The sequence below is a fragment of the Trachypithecus francoisi genome, unplaced genomic scaffold (genome assembly GCF_009764315.1).
Source record: "Trachypithecus francoisi isolate TF-2019V2 unplaced genomic scaffold, Tfra_2.0 Lachesis_group2, whole genome shotgun sequence".
Taxonomy (NCBI): Eukaryota; Metazoa; Chordata; class Mammalia; order Primates; family Cercopithecidae; genus Trachypithecus; species Trachypithecus francoisi.
The window spans coordinates 160,669,907-160,689,234 of NW_022681465.1; the positions used below are offsets into that span (position 1 = coordinate 160,669,907).

Consider the following 19,328-nt stretch of genomic DNA (forward strand, 5'->3'; position numbering starts at 1 on the left):
GGCAGCCAGGGCTTACCTGTACACTGACTTGAGACCAGGTGAATAAAATTGCACACCTTAAAAAAAAACCAAAAATACTATAGCCTAAATGTCTCCCAAAGTTAGCTTGGCCCCATACCCCAGGAATAATTAAGGGAAAGGCAAGATGGGTTTTGGGTTAGCTTAGTTCACTGTTATGATGTTCTCACTAATACAACTTTTGCAAAGGTGATTTCAGTATCATAGAAGGGCCCATGCAGTAAAAGAAATAAAAATCAGTCTTGAATATATGAACCGTTCTGCTACATTGTCTAACGTCAACTTGTTTTTTGGCCTTGCTGCTTCTGCGTCTTGTTCCTCATTGTCTGGCACTGGTTTGGAAGCACTCATCTCCATCGAGTTGTCTTCTGTTCATTCCTCTGGTATGGTGTCTGTTAGCTCTCTTGAATTTCTGCAAGATCCATATCTTTTTTTTTTTTTTGAGATGGAGTCTTGTTCTGTCGCCCAGGCCGGAATGCAGTGGCGTGATCTCGGCAAGCTCCGCCTCCTGGGTTCATGCCATTCTCCTGCCTCACCCTCCCCAGCAGCTGAGACTACAGGCGCACGCCGCCATGCCTGGCTAATTTTTTTGTATTTTTAGTAGAGACAGGATTTCACTGCGTTAGCCAGGATGGTCTTGATCTCCTGACCTCGTGATCTGCCCGCCTCGGCCTCCCAAAGTTGCAAGATCCATATCTTGAAAGCCTTCATCGACCATTTTTTTTTTTTTTTGCCATATTTACAAGCTCTTTCATGATTTCCTTGATTGGCTCTGTTGTTAAATTCTGTGCGCAACATCTGGACACAGTTTTCTCCAGCAGGAAGTTATTATTTCAGGCATGATGGCTTGTGTGGCTTTTTCTATAACAGCGATGGCATCTTCTATGGGGTGATTCGTCAGACTGTCATGATGTTCTCTCCATTGGGGTTCTTTTCCATAGCACTGACAATCATTTTTATAGAATATTGTGTTTAATGGTCCTTATGGCACCCTGATCTAGAGGCTGAGTTAGAGATGTGTTTAGGGGCAATTAGACCACTTCAGCACTCTCAGTGTTAAACTCATAGGGTTCTGGGTGGCCAGGGGCATTGTCCAACATAAGAACTTTAAAAGGCAGTCACTTACTGGCAAGGTACTTCTTGATTTTAGATATAAAGCATGGGTGGGGCCAGGCATAGTGGCTGACGCCTGTAATCCCAGCACTTTAGGAGGCCAAGGTGGGCGGATCATGATGTCAGGAGTTCGAGACCAGCCTGGCCAACACAGTGAAAACCTGTATGTACTAAAAATACAAAAATTAGCCAGGCGCGGTGACAGGTGCCTGTAGTCCCAGCTACTTGAGAGGCTGAGGCAGGAGAATCCTTGAACCTGGGAGTTGGAGGTTGCAGTGAGCCTCCTGGGTGACCCAGCGAGACTGTCTCAAAAAAAAAAAAAAAAGCATGGGTGGATTCAATCCAGAAAAATAGGTTTTTTTCAGGCTCTCTTATTGTACAATCAGAAGACTTGCAGGGGTGGTGTTTATCTTTTTTCCTTCAAGGTCCAGAGGTTAGCAGCTTTATATATAAGGGTAGTTCTGATCTAATCCTGACTGCATTTACATGAAACAGTGGAGTTAGCTTATCCCTTCCTGCCTTAAATCTTAGTGCTTGCTCCTCTTCCTTACTAATAAATGTATTTTGTGGTGTCTTTTTCCACAATAGGGTACTTTCATCTGCAATAAAAACCTGTTCAGGCAGATATCTTTTGTCCTCTATGATTTTCTTGATGGTGTCTAAGAACTTGTGTATTGCCTCTGGGTCAGCAAAAACTGTTATCTTGATATTTTTTAAGCTATAACTCTTTCTAAAATTATCAAACCATCCTTTCTTAGCATTAAATTCTCCAGCTTTAGATCCTTTACCCTCCGTTTGCTTTAAGTTGTCATATAATGACTTCATTTAAAAAATAGTATTAGAGTCTATAGTTAGAGCTTTCTTACAGCAACCCTGTACCCACATAAGAGCTGCATTTTCATTATGAGATTTAAAAGGTATTCTGCAAAAGTGCGTGGTTTTCACACGTAGTGGCATTGCTGCAGTGACAGCTTCACAAATTTCCTTTTCTTATTTTAAAACAGTCCTCATGGTGGATTCATTGATCTCGAAATGATGGGTAACCACAGCTACTTAATCTATGGTCTATATCAAACCATTCAAGTTTTTCTTATAATGTCTTAACTTCTCTCTACTTTTCTTGAGAGCATTTCCAGCATCACTAGTGGTACTCCATGTGGGTCCCATGATACTATTCAGGGTTTGCTGTATCACACTAACAATGATGAAAAATACGTGAGAACCTTTAGACATCAGTTTTATTTGTTATCTTTTTGTCTTTGTGTTTTATTAGAGACAGAGTCTCACTCTGTCACCCAGACTGGAGTCCTTGGTGCAGTCGTAGCTCACTGCAGCCTCAACACCTGGGCTTGAGGGATCCCCCTGCCTTAGCCTCCCAAGAGATTAGTTTTTGTTTTTTGTTTTTGTTTTGAGATGGAGTCTCGCTTTGTTGCCCAGGCTGGAGTGCAGTGGCGTGATCTCGGCTCACTGCAAGCTCTGCCTCCCAGGTTCACGCCATTCTCCTGCCTCAGCCTCCCAAGTAGCTGGGACTACAGGTGCCCGCCATCACGCCCAGCTAATTTTTTTTTTTTTTTTGTATTTTTAGTAGAGACAGAGTTTCACTGTGTTAGTCAGGATGGTCTCGAAAAGAGAGTAGTTTTTAACTGAGATATGCTGTTTATTGGAGAGCGGAACTGCTCCTGCAGAGATGATTAAGTTGGCAGGGTGTTTGAAGTACATACTTGCAACTTGAACTCTGGGCAATAGCAACAGGAAGTGGCTACAAAACTATTACATTAGTACAGTAGGTACTATAGCTAGTTTTATGCAGTTATAATCATAACTATATTATGTTATAACTATATTAAGTGTTATTTAAACTATATTAAACTATATTAATATGTCATAAGTATATTAAATACAAACAAATGTATTTAATACTATACATTTGTTAACATTTCTCTGGGCTGTGAATGTCACCTTGTATGCTTTGTAAGTGTGTAAGTTTTTATATATTTTAACTTATAGTAGATTTGTGTGTATTTTACAGTACTAAATGATAAAATATACTATCTATATTTTTTCGTTTGTTTATTTTGAGATGGGTCTTACTATGTTGCTCAGGTTAGTCTCTCGAACTACTGGGCTCAGTTGATCCTCCTGCCTCTGCCTCCCCAGTAGCTAGGATTACAAATGCACACTACTGCGCCATGCATCCACATATATTTTATGTATTCATGACATGCCTAACTTTTTCTTATTTTCCATATTTCTAGGCTACACAGTTTTGTCTCTTTAAGTTTTTCAGATTGTTGCAAATTTCCAAAAACTTTACCCACATATTATATTGGAAAAAATTGGCATTTAAGTGGACCTTCAGTTCCAACCCATGTTGTTGGTCAGCTGAATATATTTCACAATATCACAGACGTATATATCTTTGCCAAAATTATATTTCCATAATTAAGTGATGAATAACAAAGTATTTTATCCTTGGCAAGAGACGAATACATATTTGAATACTGTTTTATAAAAAACAAATATAAATTTGGGGCTCCATGGAAAATCTTCCCAAGGTATATTTCTGGACTTTTTGCCATACTCTTCTTATTTCTCTATATCATTTCTCACAAATGTAGCCATTTGCATCTACTTCTATTTCTGAGTCTTACCGAATTATCTATGTTCTTCTCCAATTTTTTCACCAGTAATTCTATCTATACACTTCAGTGTCATATTCCTATGTCCCTTTCACTGCGAAACTCCCTATCACACAGATCCCACGATTGCCCTCCTCTGCTTCCCAGCACTTGGTTTCTGCTTCATCAGTAACACTTTTTTTTTTTTTTTAAAGCTAGATGTATTTATTTTGATCTCCCTCACAAGTCTATGAGTTCTGTTGTGTTTGTTTCTTGTCTAGGAAGCAGCTTTATTCAGAGTAGTTGTTCATTAACTAGGCAAAGTAATATCATTTGAGGATGCTAAACCTGGGCTTATCCAGGAGTAAACTTTTGTCCTTACAGTTGTACCTTATCCTAATTGTAGTAACATTAAAAGTTAGAGAGGAAAAGCCATGGGTCTGAGTATTTCATATTATAAATGTTTTACTCTCAGTCTTGTTGCTGCTATTCCATTTGGCCAGTAGTAAAAAAATCCTTACCTTTCCAAATACAGAAAAATATTAAAGGTAGGGTCACTATCTGTTTCTGGCAGTCATGCTTTGTACTTAATTGTCATTTTTGGTCTTTGTTTGTAAACCAGGGGAAGGCAAGGACATAGCCATATGCCTTGTGGCTCTTTCATGACTATGTATAGATGAGTTAAAGTATTATTTTTCACTGTCTTAACATTTTTAACAATGAAAGTAGGCCGGGCGCGGTGGCTCAAGCCTGTAATCCCAGCACTTTGGGAGGCCGAGACGGGTGGATCACGAGGTCAGGAGATCGAGACCATCCTGGCTAACACGGTGAAACCCCGTCTCTACTAAAATACAAAAACTAGCCGGGCGAGGTGGCGGGCGCCTGTAGTCCCAGCTACTCGGGCGGCTGAGGCAGGAGAATGGCATAAACCCGGGAGGCGGAGCTTGCAGTGAGCTGAGATCTGGCCACTGCACTCCAGTCCGGGCGACAGAGCAAGACTCCGCCTCAAAAAAAAAAAAAAAAAAAAAACAATGAAAGTAAATACTTGTGATAAAAATTCAAACAATAAGGGCTGGGTGTAGTGGCTCATGCCTGTAATCCCAGCACTTTGGGTGGCCAAGGTGGACAGATTGCTAAGTCAGGAGTTCGAGACCAGCCTGACCTACATGGTGAAACCCTGTCTCTACTGAAAGTACAAAAATTAGCCGGGCATGGTGGCACACGCCTGTAATCCCAGCTACTCAGGAGGCGGAGGCAGAAGAATTACTTGAACCTGGGAGGCAGAGGTTGCAGTGAGCTGAGATCACACCACTGTACTTCAGCCTAGCCTGGCGACAGAGTGAGACTCTGTCTCAAAAAAAATAAAGAAAAATGAAAAAATTCAAACAGTGTAAAGATATACAAAGTAAAAAGTAAAAGTTCTTCATACTCTTAATATTCCTGCTTCTTCACAGAAATCTTCAGTACTGCATACTTGATTTGAGTATTTTCTTTCTTTTTTCTATACATTTTCATTTAGATGTAGATCTGAATTTTTAGAAACATAACTGTATGTATAGTGACTTTTTTTTTTTTTTTTTTTTGAGACGGAATTTTGCTCTTGTTGCCCAGACTGGAGAATAGTGACATGATCTCAGCTCATTGTAACCTCTGCCTGCCGGGTTCAAGCCATTCTCCTGCCTCAGCCTCCTGAGTAGCTGGGATTACAGGCATCCGCCACCATGCCTGGCTAATTTTTTGTATTTTTAGTAGAGTTGGGGTTTCACCATATTGGCCAGGCTGGTCTCAAACTCCTGACCTGAGGTGATAGGTCCACCTCGGCCTCCCAAAGTGCTGGCATTACAGGCGTGAGCCACCACGCCCAGACTGAATTTTTTTTTCACTTAACATTGTATCTTGGAGAACTCTGTTACATATTTTGCTGTGTCCCATCCATACTCCGGACAGATGTCTTAGTCAAACAGAAAAATCTAATTCATGTAGGTAGCAAAGTACTTCATGACATCAAGGAATACCTTCTCTGGTGCTGAGGGATATTAATGCCTGGCATATTGGGATAGTTAGCACAGAATCTTACCATTGACTTATTTGTGTGAGTAAGTCTTGTTTTTGTTGTTGTTGTTGTTTTATGGTCTTTGTTTTCTGTGGTATTTTTGAGATAGTGTCTTACTTTACTTTGACCCACATTGGAGTGCTGTGGCACAGTTTTAGATCAGTGCAATCTTGAATTCCTGGGTTCAAGCAATCATTCCACCTCAGCCTCCTAAGTAGCTGGGATTACAGGTGCTTGCCACCATTCCTGGCTGATTTTTTAGATTTTTTGTAGAGATGAGGTCTGGTTATGTTGCTCAGGCTAGTCTCAAACTCTTGGCCTTAAGCAGTCCTCCCACCTCAGCCTCCCAGTGTGCTGGGATTATAGATGTGAGCCACAGCATCTGTCCTGTCCTGTCCTGTTCTATTTTTTAAATGTTTGTTAGGCCAGGTGCAGTGGCTCACGCCTGTAATCCCAACACTTTGGGAGGCCGAGGTGGGCGCATCACAAGGTCAGGAGATCGAGACCATCCTGGCCAACATGGTGAAACCCTGTCTCTGCTAAAATACAAAAAATTAGTCAGGTGTGGTGGTACCAATGTGCCTGTAGACCCAGCTACTCAGGAGGCTGAGGCCGGGGAATGACTTGAACCCATGAGGCAGAGCTTGCAGTGATCTGAGATCGCGCCACTGCACTCCAACCTGGCGACAGAGCGAGACTCTCTCAAAATAAAGTAAAATGTTTGTCTCTTTCAGGGTAAAAAACATTTTCTTTCAATTGCCTGGCACATAGTTGAGAATACATTTGTCAACTTAATGAATGATCAAAAGACTGTTGAAAGTTAAGTTCTGGACTAAATAATACAAAGTCCTTGTAATGAATACAAAGTATCTATGATGATATCTATAATATGTCTCAGGGTATTTGTTAATGAGTTAATTATTCTCCTTGGTCAAGGAGATATTGGAATATTGAAGTTTAATATTTTTTTTCTGTTTTTGTTTAGTAAACATTGCTGAATTACCATTATTTTTGGAAACTTCATTTGCTAATCAGAAGATGAATTATTCTTTTATTTCCAGCATCCAGTTTTGGATGAACCAATAGCAGAAGCTGTCTGTATTATAGCTGACATGGATAAATGGACTGTTCAAGTGGCCAGTAGCCAGAGACGAGTGACAGATAATAAATTGGGAAAGGAAGTATTGGTTTCCAGTCTTGTTTCCAATCTGCTTCATTCCACACTTCAGCTTTATAAGCATAACTTGTCTCCAAATTTTGTAAGTATGTGTAACGACGCTTGCATTACTTTAAACACTGCTTAAAGCTTTCATCATTGTTTTTCTGAAAAAAAGCTGTTAGGGACTGAATGTTTGTGTCATTACCTGAACTCATATATTGAAGCCCTAATTCCCAGTGTGACAGTATTTGGGGACAGGGTCTTTGGGAGGTATCTAAGGTGAGATGAGGTCTTGAGGGTGGGGTGCTCATGATGGTATTAGTGGCCTAGGAAGATGAGGAAGAGAGAGAAAGCTTGTTCTCTCTCCACCATGTGAGGACACAGTGAGAAAACGACTGTCTGCCACCAGGAAGAGAGCCCTTACTAGAACCCAACCATGCTTGCACCTTGGTCTTGTATTTCTAGCTTCCAGAACTGTGAGAAAATAAATATCTGGGGTTTTTTGTTTGTTTGAGACAGTGTCTTAATCCCATCACCTGGGCTGGAGCTCAGCAGTGCGATCTTGGCTCCTTGCAGCCTCGACTTCTTGGGCTCAGGTGATCCTCCTGCCTTAGCCTGCTGAGTAGCAGGAACTACAGGCACGTGCTACCACGCCTGACTAATATTTTGTATTTTTTTAGTAGAGACAGCATTTTGCCCCATTGCCCAGACTGGTCTCAGACTCCTGAGCTCAAGTGTTCCTTCTGCCCCAGCCTCCCAAAGTGCTAAGATTATAGGCATGAGCCACCATGCCCAGCTATATATCTGTTTTTTTTTTTTTTTTTTAATCCGCACAGTCTATGATACTTTGTTATGGCAGCCAAGCTAAGACAGAAGGGGATGTGTACATGCCTGTATGTTCTGATTTCAGCAGCCAAAATTTTTGATCATGTGTAGTATAGTCATGCAACATGTCCCAACTTTGTGTAGAATGCCAGTACATTCTGGATCCTCATTGTCATGTCAGGACTTTTATTGATCTCTTTGTAATACTGGTAACCTCTTCCTAGTAGAAGACCCCATATCTAACTTTTAAGGTTCTTTCTTTCAATTATTAGGAGAACTGTAACATAGCATAGTTAAAAAGCTCTGTAGTTGAAGATGATAAAGGATATCTATGACAAACCCATAGCTAACATCACACTAAGTGGTGGAAGACTGAAAATATTTCCCTAAGATTAGGAAAAAGACAATGATACCCACTTTGACTACTTCTGTTCAACGTGCTACTGAGAGTTTTAGCCAGAGCAATCAGGCAAGAAAAATACAAAAGACTTCAAAATTGGAAAAGAGGAAATAAAATTCTCTGTTTGCAGATGATACGATCTTCTTGTACATAGAAAACATAAAGATTCCACAAAAAACTGGTAGAGCTAATAAGCAAATTAAGCAGATTTGCATAATACAAACCCATAAAAATAAGTTGCATTTCTGTATACTTGTTTGAACAATGAACACTCTGAAAAGGAAATTAAGAAAACAATTCCACTTACAATAGCACCAAAAAGAATAAATTACTTAGGAATAAATTTAGGGAGACAAAAGACTCACTTGTACACTATAAGGTACAAAACATTATTGATATAAATTAAGGACATATGTAAATGAAAGCACTTCCCATGCTCTTGGATTGAAAGAATTAGTATTATTAGAATGCCATTACTATTCACCGTTATCTACAGATTAAATGTAATCCCTATCAAAATCCAATTGATATTTTTTGCAGAGATAGAAAAACCCATCTTAAAATACATTAAGAATCTCAAGTGACCCCAAAGAGATAAAACAATCTTGAAAAACAACAGTGTTGGTAGATTTCACATTTCTTGATTTGAAAACTTATTACAAAGCTACAGTAATCAAAACATTGTGCTCCTGGCATAAGGACAGGCATATAGACCAATGAAGCAGAATGGAGATCCTAAAAGTTAACCCTCACATTAAGTTTAATTAATTTTCAAGAAAGGTGCCAAGACCATTCAACAGGGAAAGGAGTCTTTTCAACAAAAGATGCTGGGAAAACTGGATAGCCACATGCAAATGAATTATGCCATATACAGAAATGAACTCCAAATGGATCAAAGATTTAAGAGCTAAAACTATAAAACTTACAAGAAAACCTAGGGGATAATCTTTTTGACATTGAATATGGCAGTGACTTCTTGAATTTGAAACCAAAAGCATAGGTAACAAAAGTAAAAAAAAATAAATTGGACTTCATCAAATTAAAAACTTTTGTTTATTAGCTATCACAGAGTGAAAAGACAACCTCTAAAATAGAAAATATTTGCAAATCATATATCTCAAAAGGGATTGATACTCAGAATATATAAATAACTCCTACAACTCAACAGAAAGCAAACAATTGAATTAAAAAATGGCAAAGGTCTTGAATAGACATTTTGCCAAAGAAAATATACAAATGGCCAATAAGCACATGAAAATATGCTCAATATCATTAGGCATTAGGGAAATGCAAATAAAACTACAGTGAGCTGCCATTCAATACCTGTAAGGATGACTATGATAAAAAGAATTCACAACAAATAGTAAGTATTGACCAAGATGTGGCGACCTTGGAACCCTCATGCATTGTTGATGGTAATGTAAAGTGGTGCGGGAGCTGTGGGAAAAATTTGGCTGTTCCTCAAAAAGTTTAACATTGTATTACCATATGACCTATTAATTCCACTTCTGTGTTTATACTAAAAACAATTAAAAGCAGGGATTCAGGCAGTATGCTGTTGCTCATAGAAACATTATTCTCAATAGCCAAACGTTAGAAATAACCCAAGCGTCCATCAGCAAATGAATGGATAAACAAAATTTGGTATAATACATATAATGCAATATTTATTCAGCCATGAAAAGGGCTGAAATTCTAATACATGCTACAACATGGATGAACCTCATAAGCATTATGCTAAGTGAAATACACTAGACACAAAAGGACAAATATTGTATGATTCCACTTATATGAGGTACCACAAATAGGCAGATTATCATAGAGACTGAAACTAAAATAGTGGTTACCAGGAGCTGCGGGAAAAAAGAGAATAAGGAGTTATTGTTTAATGAGTACAGAGTTTTTGAGATGATGAAATGTTCTGGAAATGGATGGTGGTGATGGTTGCACAACACTGAATGCTCTTAGGACTATGGAATTATATACTGTAAAGTGGTTAATATAGTAAATTATATTACATATTTTATATCTACATATATTCTGCAGTTGAAATTTTCTTATGGCATTATCAGCCTAAAGCATTGTGAAAAAAAACATACGCTATAAAACCACAATCATTTGGTTGTGTTTTTCCAGTAATAAAGTGGATTTTTATTAGGAACTTTTAATAGCTGATTTTCATTGGAAAGGAACACTCTGCAAGAATTTAATGCTTAGCGCCTGAAACTTCTGTTTTTTCCTCAAATATGTTTAGCATCAATTCATGTGATAAATCACCTATTTTAGTAAATAGAACAAGTTAATTGACATTAAACAAAATGTATGTGTTTTAGGTTTTTGTTTTTGTTTTTTTAACTTTTGTCGCCCAGGTTGAATTGCAGTAGTAGTCATGGCTCAATGCACCCTCAAAACCCTGGGCTCAAGCAGTCCTCCTGCCTTAACCTCCTGAGTAGCTAAGACTACAGGCACATGTCACCATGCTCGGCTAATGCTTTTTTTTTTTTTTTTTTTTTTTTGTATAGACAGAGTCTCACTATGTTGCCCAGGTTGGTCTCGAACTCCTGCCCTCAGATGATCCTCCTGCTTCCACCTCCCAGAGTGTTGTGATTACAAGTGTGAACCACCATGCCCAGATGTGTTTTAATTTTCAGTCTTTCAGCTTAGAAATTGGGGAACTACATAGCATTCTTTATGAACTTTTGCAAACTGTTTTCTATTCTCCACAGGAGAATAAATACATCCTTTCCTGTGTAAATACATTTGAAAAATATTAATTTGTAAAAATTTTACATTTATCAAATTTGGAATAAAAACATAGTGAAAGCAGTTTTGGAAATGGATAGTAGTGATGGTTGCACAACATTTTGACTCTACTTAGTGCCACTGAAGTATACTTAAAAATGGTTTTGGGGCTGGACACGGTGGCTCACACTTGTAATCCCAGCACTTTGGAGGCTGAGGTGGGTGGATCACCTGAGGTCAGGAGTTTGAGACCAGCCTGGCCAACGTAGTGAAACCCTGTCTCTATTAAAAATACAAAAGAAATTAGCCGGGTGTGGTGTGCATGGCTGTAGTCCCAGCTACTCAGGAGGCTGAGGCAGAAGAATCGCTTGAACCCGGGAGGTGGACATTGCAGTGAGCTGAGATCATGCCATTGCACTTGAGCCTGGGTGACAGAGCGAGACTCTGTCTCAAAAACAAACAACAAACAAACAAAAATGGTTAAAAGGGCAAATTGTATGTGTATTTTTAGCACAGTTTTAAAAAAAATGATGCTGTAGAAGGTAATATTTGATACGAGCTAGAAAAAGGTTCACTTCCGTCTTTAGCTAAAACTACATACTTTAAAAATGTGCTCCAAATTTTAGTTCATGTTGAAATAAATAAACAGAATTGTCAAAAACATTATGTTTTAGAGTTTGCCATGACTGAGAGTTGAAAACTGTTTTCTGACCTGGTTCTTGGTTCCTCCCTAACTACAGTGTGTAATGCATCTTGAAGACCGGTTGCAGGAGCTATATTTCAAAAGTAAAATGCTGTCTGAATACCTGAGGGGGCAGATGCGTGTTCATGTCAAGGAGCTGGGAGTGGTTCTGGGGTATGTTAATGGTTTCTTTTCTGGCTTTGCTTTCATTGCTCTGTCATCATGCAAGGAATGTTCCTCAGAATTGCCCTTTTTTCTTTTATGGATCTTCTCCTATTAGAAGCTGGAGGCTGTTATCATTTAGGTTGCCCTGTACCATATAATAACCTGAAAGGCATTATTCTTTGTGCCATTATATACAGGCGGTTGAGAATATAATCAGAATGAATTAAAATCTGAATTTTTTTCTGAGAAAAATAAGTACATAGTCATTTTTATTGATTACATATGTTGCAAACTCATTATTCCAAGTATCTGCCCTGCCTTCTAAATGAGCTGATTGAGGTAACAGAAGTCTGAGGATGGTAATACGTTATCCATATATTACTCCTTCCTCCCCATTAACGATATATTATGTCTGTCTACTCTGCATTATTCTCTGGCAGAAAACAGTTATCAAAAATGCCTACTGAAGGAGGAATGGGAAGTTGGTGGGGGAGCATAGTATGGCCCTATTTCATTATGTTCTGTGGTCACTTTTCTTGTGTTCTCTGGCCACTTTAGGTGGGTTCATATTAATCATTTCTTGAAATGCCATTAAAGAAAGCAAAACAAGCTAGAACTTTTATCTAATTTTGCTTTTATGATGGGAAAAGAAACCAGTATCACTGAGAACCTACTGTATGTCAGAAACCAAATTAAAATTTTTTACTAGTGTTATTTCTTAATTCTTATTATCATCCTGCAGTGTGTAGGCAATGTTATCCAGGTTGGAAACAGATGATTCTGTAAGTTAACATACCAGATGTCACACACACTGGTAGGACTAATTAGGGATTTGAATGACTCTGTATCTTTTTTCCTTTAGACCCTATTTATATTCTGTAGTACCACACTGTTGGTCCAGTCCTGATGATTTTGACTTGAGTTATACAGAGAGAATTGTTCTCTAGTATTTGGAAAATCAATAACAGGATATAATGTTGTTTTTCTGGGGAGTGAGGTGTTTAATGCCTTTATGTAAAAATATTTAAGACAAGTTTTAAAAAGTAGCATACATATAACCAAAATTTACAGTGCATTTTGGCATACAATGAAAAGTGTCATTGTCTTCTTTCCCCAACTTCCAACCCCTACTCAAACACTGTTAACAGATTGTTTTATAGAATTTTTAAATGAATATTATTTAAAAATCTAACTTGACTTATACTCTTGTGTCCTTGTACAACTTTCCTTTTCCTATATCTTGAATGTTCATATAAGCACATAATAATCTCATTCTTCCTAATGGCTGTCTAGCATTCCATTATATGTTGGAATTTAGATTATTTTTAGTTTTTTGCTACTATAAACCAATGCTAGACTGAATATAAATCTCTGACATTTGTAGGATAAATTCCTTGAAATAGAATTTTTGGTTAAAGGGCCTGTATTGATAGATAGTTTGATAGATTATACTGAATACTCTCCAGAAACTTTCAATATGAATTCCCACAAACAGTAAGAGGTGTTGTTCTCACTACTGGCTCTAACCAAATTTGATCTTTGCCAAGCTACTAGCTAAAAAATGGCATCTGATTTTATTCACATTTCTCTAACCATGAGGGAGTCTGATTAAGTTTCTATATTGATTGGCCATTTTTCTTTTCCTGTAAATTTATGGTAGGATGTATTTTGAAGTAGCTCCCATTACTTCCAGTACATCTTATTATAGAAACATCTGAATCTAAAACAATCTGGGTACACACTATTATTATTTTTTATTTATTTATTTATTTATTTATTTATTTATTTTTGAGACAGGATCTTGCTCTGTTGCCCTGCTCTTGGTACATGGCTGACTTCAGCCTCAACCTCCCGGGCCCAAGAGATCCTTCTGCCTGAGCTTCCAGAGTAGCTGGTACCACGGGCACACACCACCATGCCCAGCTGGTTTTTAAAATTTTTTCATGGAGATAGGGTCTCAATATCTTGCCATTATCTTGCTTAGGTTGGTCTTGAACTCCTGGGCTTAGCAATCCTCCCACCTAGGGCTCCCAAAGTGTTGGGATTACAGGCATGAGTCACCGCACCCAGCTGTTATTACACTAGATTGTAGTTGTTAGTCATTGTGCCTTGCCCAAATTCATGTTCCATCAGCATGTCATTGAGGCACTTCCCTACATTTACGACGTTGTTACTCATATCTGTAGTTCTGTGTTTTATTTACTGAAAATTTTTCATTTTGGCCAGAGTGGCCTAGCTCCTTAACTGTTGAGGTGATGGTTATTGCCTGTAGAGTTCATGTCCTCGGTACAGAAAATCAAAACTGAAATTTTTTTCCCCTTTATTTCAGGATTGAATCCAGTGATCTTCCACTTCTGGCTGCTGTAGCAAGCACTCACTCTCCATATGTTGCACAAATACTCCTTTAATATACCTAAAGATTGTTAGAAATTGGTGGGAAAATAAGTAGAAACCAAGGAAGCAGACACAACATGCATTTATGGAGATTCTTTTTCCCTTTTAGACTTCCATCTGAATGAGTCAGTCACCAGGGTATCCTGCAGAGCATTGTGTATTCTGTGTATGTCACATGGCTTTTTCTTTTTGACTGGACTTTTGGGTGGCGGTAGATTTTTAAACAAATGAAATTAAAGCAACAATAATTTTGAAGCATTTGAAAAAGCCAAAGTGTATGGTAGAAATTTCTACAAAATGAATATTATCAAGAGTTTCATGTGATCACTGCAGTGTTGTCACAACTCATAAACAGCAACAATGTCTCATGATTTAATGGCTCAGAAATAGCTATTTCGTTAGTTTTTAATTTTTAATTTCTAAGGTACAGAGATCTATAAAACCTTGATTATTTGTTAGTTTTGCAATTCAAAACAGCTAATTTCTGGTTATTTCTCAAAATAAGTATTCTAAACAGCCTATTAATTATAACAAACTCAGAATAATTGAGTGTAAATGTGTTATGTTATCCACCCAAGTGTACATATGTACCTATTTTTTTTAAAAAGCAGAGGTAGAAATACAAGATTGGTAAACATGCCTTTAAAAAATATATATTTTCAACTAGTATTGTCTATAATGCTGAAATGTTACTTATTGGTGATTTTTCTGTTTCACACACTCTAAAATATAAGTAAAGCCAACCTTTTTTTTTTTAAGGCTGAGATTCCCAAAATGAGAATACTACTTTGTATCATTTGTTTGTAAGTGTGAGCTATTCTTATAAATATTAATATTTGCATATTCACTAATTTAACATAAATGAAAATTAGGATTAAAAATTGCACCAAAGCACTGGCAAAAACAAGACTATGTTCTTTAAAAGTGCTCAGGTAGCCAAGGCCCTTGCTTTTGGTATCAGCCCTCATGAACCCATAGGAGCTGAATATTTGTTTCACTGCTTACTAATACCCAATTTACACTCATAGAACTCATAACTCTTAAAATTATTCTTTTTTTTTCTAACAGCCCCTCCTTTCCAAAAGTGCATTTTTTTCAAAGATTTTCACTTCTCAATTGTTGCCTTTGTACATACTATAGAATGTTGCTTGTAAGAAAGGCTAATACGGAACCAAATTCTTGTAAGTAATGTAAATAGAAAGGTGGGTGGATAAAGTTTTCAATACTCTCTACTACCTCAGTTTACTTGAATACTACATTATAGTTTATTCTTTGCTTATCTGGTCTAAGAGACTTTTAATGCTAGTAGTAAAGTTGGTTTCTGCTTTCATTGACTATTTTCATCATAATTTCATCATTGATTAAAAAAAGAAAACCACTTGTTCAGTTATTAAATATATTTACTATATAACACATCCATTCTTGCTGTTTAAATTTTCAATAGATAATGGAAAGTTGTCTTTGACCTTGAATTTACAGCATTGGGTCACATTTTGCCTTGCTCTGTATGTATTCAAGAGACCTCCAACTAGACAAAGAAGAAATGGTTGTTTTAATGGAATGTAAATCTGAAATTAGTGTGTCTGCAATCTGTTTGGCCCATGACCTTTTACCTAGTCCCAGTTATTACCTGAGTCTCCCATGGATGACTTGCTGCCAAGGAGTGTTTGTGGATATATTTTCTTTGGCTTAATTTTCTTATTCTGTACATTAGCAAAATTATCCAGTTGTCTAATTTTGGAATTCTATGCGTCAATCCTTTTGGCAGAATTCAGAATATTAAAAAGTTCATACATTTGCGGGTCATTGTACCTTTTTTTTTTTTTTTGAGACAGAGTTTCACTCTTGTTGCCCAAGCTGGAGGGCGACGGTGCGATCTCAGCTCACTACAACCTCTGCCTCCCAGGTTCGAGTGATTCTCCTGCCTCAGCTCCCAAGTAGCTGGGATTATAAGTGTGTGCCACCACGCCCAGCTAATTTTGTATTTTTAGTAGAGATGAGATTTCACCATGTTGGTCAGGCTGGTCTTGAACTCCCGATCTCAAGTGATCCACCTGCCTCGACCTCCCAAAGTATGCTGGGATTACAGGTGTGAGCCACTGTGCCCAGCCTTGTACATTATTATTTTTTATTGTAGCTCTGTGTAGCAGTTGGATAATGTCTGGGTGTTTCCTTAACTATCAAACTATTCTTTATTTAAAATGTTTAATTACCATTTAGAAATTCTAGTCCTCAATAAGTGGGTGGCTCGTGCTACTGTTGTTCATAAAGCTAAGCTTTGCTGGGAAGGAAATGACCTATAGTTTCTTAAAGAATCATTAATCCTTATAGGATTCGTGAGTTACTGTTTTTTTCCTCCCCCTCCCTCCCATTCCTGAGTTTTATAATTTCTAATCCGTCTATAATTTCTATTACCTTCATCATAGTCATTCTTTCCTTACGCAAAGCCCAAGGAATGAGCTGCTGCTACTTTGGAATGTGGTCATTATGATGAATGTGAAAAGAGTTTTGGCTTGTTCAAAATAATCTTTACAAGTTATGGTACAGACAGTTGTTACATATCAAAAAAAAAACCCTGTTTATTGAAACAGGAAATAAAAAAGGGATCTTTTACATTATAGAATTAAAACTAATTTTTTCTTGTATATAAACTAATTGGTTTGATTTTAAATATTTCTGGCTTTTATTAATATGTCTTAATTTTGAGTTTGAAAACTTTAAGTGCAATAAAAACATACTAGTAGAGATTTTGTTTTGTTCCAATTGGCATACTCTGGGGATGATCACTTAAAAAAACAGATTTTACATAATGCCTACTTCTGGTAGATGTCTTATGAGATTGTTTGCTTTTTCTAAGTTACTTAGATGTTGGATATGTAAAATGTACATAGTTGTTTCTTGTTCTGTATACATTTCTCAAATGTACACTTGTATTATAATAACCTCCCAGTTCTAGGGGATATTTGTGCAATAAATACACATGTCAATTTGATGGATGGTGTTGGTCTTTCTTTCATATATTAAGATATACGTAACATTATGGACTGATGTCTGATGTCAGACCACCTAGATTCTTGTCCAAAGTTTGACACTTCTAAGGATGTGACCTTTCCCCATTGGCATTTCCATGTTGGTAATTTAATAGAATCTACCTCATGAGGTGGTTGTGAGAATCAAACGAAATAATGAATGTTAAGGATTTAGCTCAGTGCTGGCATACTCCAAATGCTAAATAATTTTTGGCTGCTACTTTTACCAGATAATCTGTCCAGCCTTCCTCCTGTGGCCCCCCACCTACTGTTGTGAGAATTTTTAACATATGTTCTTATGAATAAAAACATAGTAACAGAAAATATGAGTATCTTCTTACAGTGACAAATTGAGAAGTTCTTTAAATGCTTTTATGAAAGCAAACTGAACCCAACAATCTAAAACCTAGAAGTTATATAATGTTGTTAAGAAAATTGTATTCAATACAGGCCAGGTGCGGTGGCTAATGCCTGTAATCCCAGCACTTTGGGAGGCTGAGGTGGGCAGATCACCTGACGTCAGGAGTTTGAGACCAGCCTGACAAACCTGGTGAAACCCCATCTCTACTAAAAATACAAAAATTAACCTGGCATAGTGGCAGGCATCTGTAATCCTAGCTACCCCGGAGGCTGAGGCAGGAGAGTTGCTTCTCTACTGCCTCAGCCTCTAGAGGTTGCAGTGAGCTGAGATCGTGCCACTGCATTCCAGCCTGGGCAACAAGAGCAAAACTCTGTCTCAAATAAAAAAGAACGTATTCAATACAAATTACTATACTTTACAAAAAATTGGCTAATTAGTTTGGGTTTTAATCCTCTTTGTTCACTGATTTACAAGTAACTGAGCAAGTCTATTGTCTTCATCTGTGTTGTAGGGAAGTCAGCTTTGTGCTTGCTCTATAGCAGTGACTCATCAGTGAGTAGGCTTATTGGTACGCTGTCTTGCTCAGGCTAGGTTGATCTGGGCATAGTTAGTCCTGGGGGCGGGACTAGACCAGGGACTTTTTGATGTACCTGTTTTCGTATAATATTCCATATTATCACTCTTACATTTAACCAAAGAGAATAAGTGAACTGTTTCAAAGCAGAGAAGTCTCAAGTATTTGGGAAACAGCTGTCAGCTATTTTAAAGGTTTAAAATTGGAAACATTTATGAGAAGATTTTTGCTAATGAGAAAAGGAAATACAGAGACTTTAATGTGATTTTCTGAACTCACAGTCTTTCCTGTGTGTTCATCTTGTCTCTCAGACCAGAATGTTTTCTCAACTGCTGTGTGGTGACAGCTGTATTGTAAAGATATCCGGGATTTCTTCATTTGTCTTTGCCAATATGAAAGGTGTGGTAGGGTGGCAAGTAGGACCAAACCTGAGCTGAAGGTGCAAGGTGGGGGTGGAAAATTGTAGCTGTGAGTGGGAACAGCTTAGGCAGATAGAAATGGGGGACATAGAGGAGTGTAGTGCTTCCTGTTTTTATTCCATACTGCATGCTGGGCTTTTCCCTGTTTGCTCTAAATTTAAGATTAGTTGAGACTTCCCCTCCCCGCCAAAAATACAAGCAGTCCAAAACAGAATATGTTCCCACCCATTATTTGTCAGGAGAACTTTAGTGTCCTTTTGGTCTTAAAGTATATGCTCAGTTACCCTCTCTCTTCCAATAGTCAGGTGACTAGTTCTCCTTATCTTTCTTTTAACACTAACTTTGTTTCTGGTGAACCTGAATCTAGACTGATCCCTTCATCAGATTGCAGACACCTCTATCTGGGTTAAACAGTCTTCTTAAACATCCCACAAATAAACCTGCATTTCCTCTAAGGAGAGTATTAAGTTAAAGAGGCTTGAGCTTCCTTCCTTTTCAAGTGGCTATCTTAATAAGGACAGTCCTTATATTTACCTCAGTGCATAAATTCAAATAATGATAAAGGCAGTATTGCTTTCCTATATTGTCTCAAGGGGAAGGACGAAACTGTTGATAAATGTGTAAGTACCGGGAAGATATTATTTCCATAAGAATCTTGTGATACCATTCTTGGGCATATTTGGTCTAACACTCACAAGTCAATGTCCTTCTTTAGTATGGTACAATGGCTGGGGTTAAAAATGGATCAGACGGCCGGGCCCGGTGGCTCAAGCCTG

General features: G+C 37.8%; 1 protein-coding gene across 3 annotated transcripts in view; it reads left to right on the forward strand.

Moving 5' to 3' along the window:
* The window catches only part of FNIP1 (folliculin interacting protein 1), a 155,126-nt gene extending 137,965 nt beyond the window's left edge, over positions 1-17,161 (forward strand). For all 3 annotated transcript variants that reach the window (XM_033181332.1, XM_033181335.1, XM_033181334.1), the window contains 3 exons: positions 6,864-7,061; positions 11,669-11,784; positions 14,105-17,161. In XM_033181332.1, coding sequence (XP_033037223.1) covers positions 6,864-7,061; positions 11,669-11,784; positions 14,105-14,183 — 393 coding nt within the window. In that variant the 3' untranslated portion in view covers positions 14,184-17,161. The remainder of the gene's footprint in view (positions 1-6,863; positions 7,062-11,668; positions 11,785-14,104) is intronic.
* Positions 17,162-19,328: the final 2,167 nt, after the last annotated feature.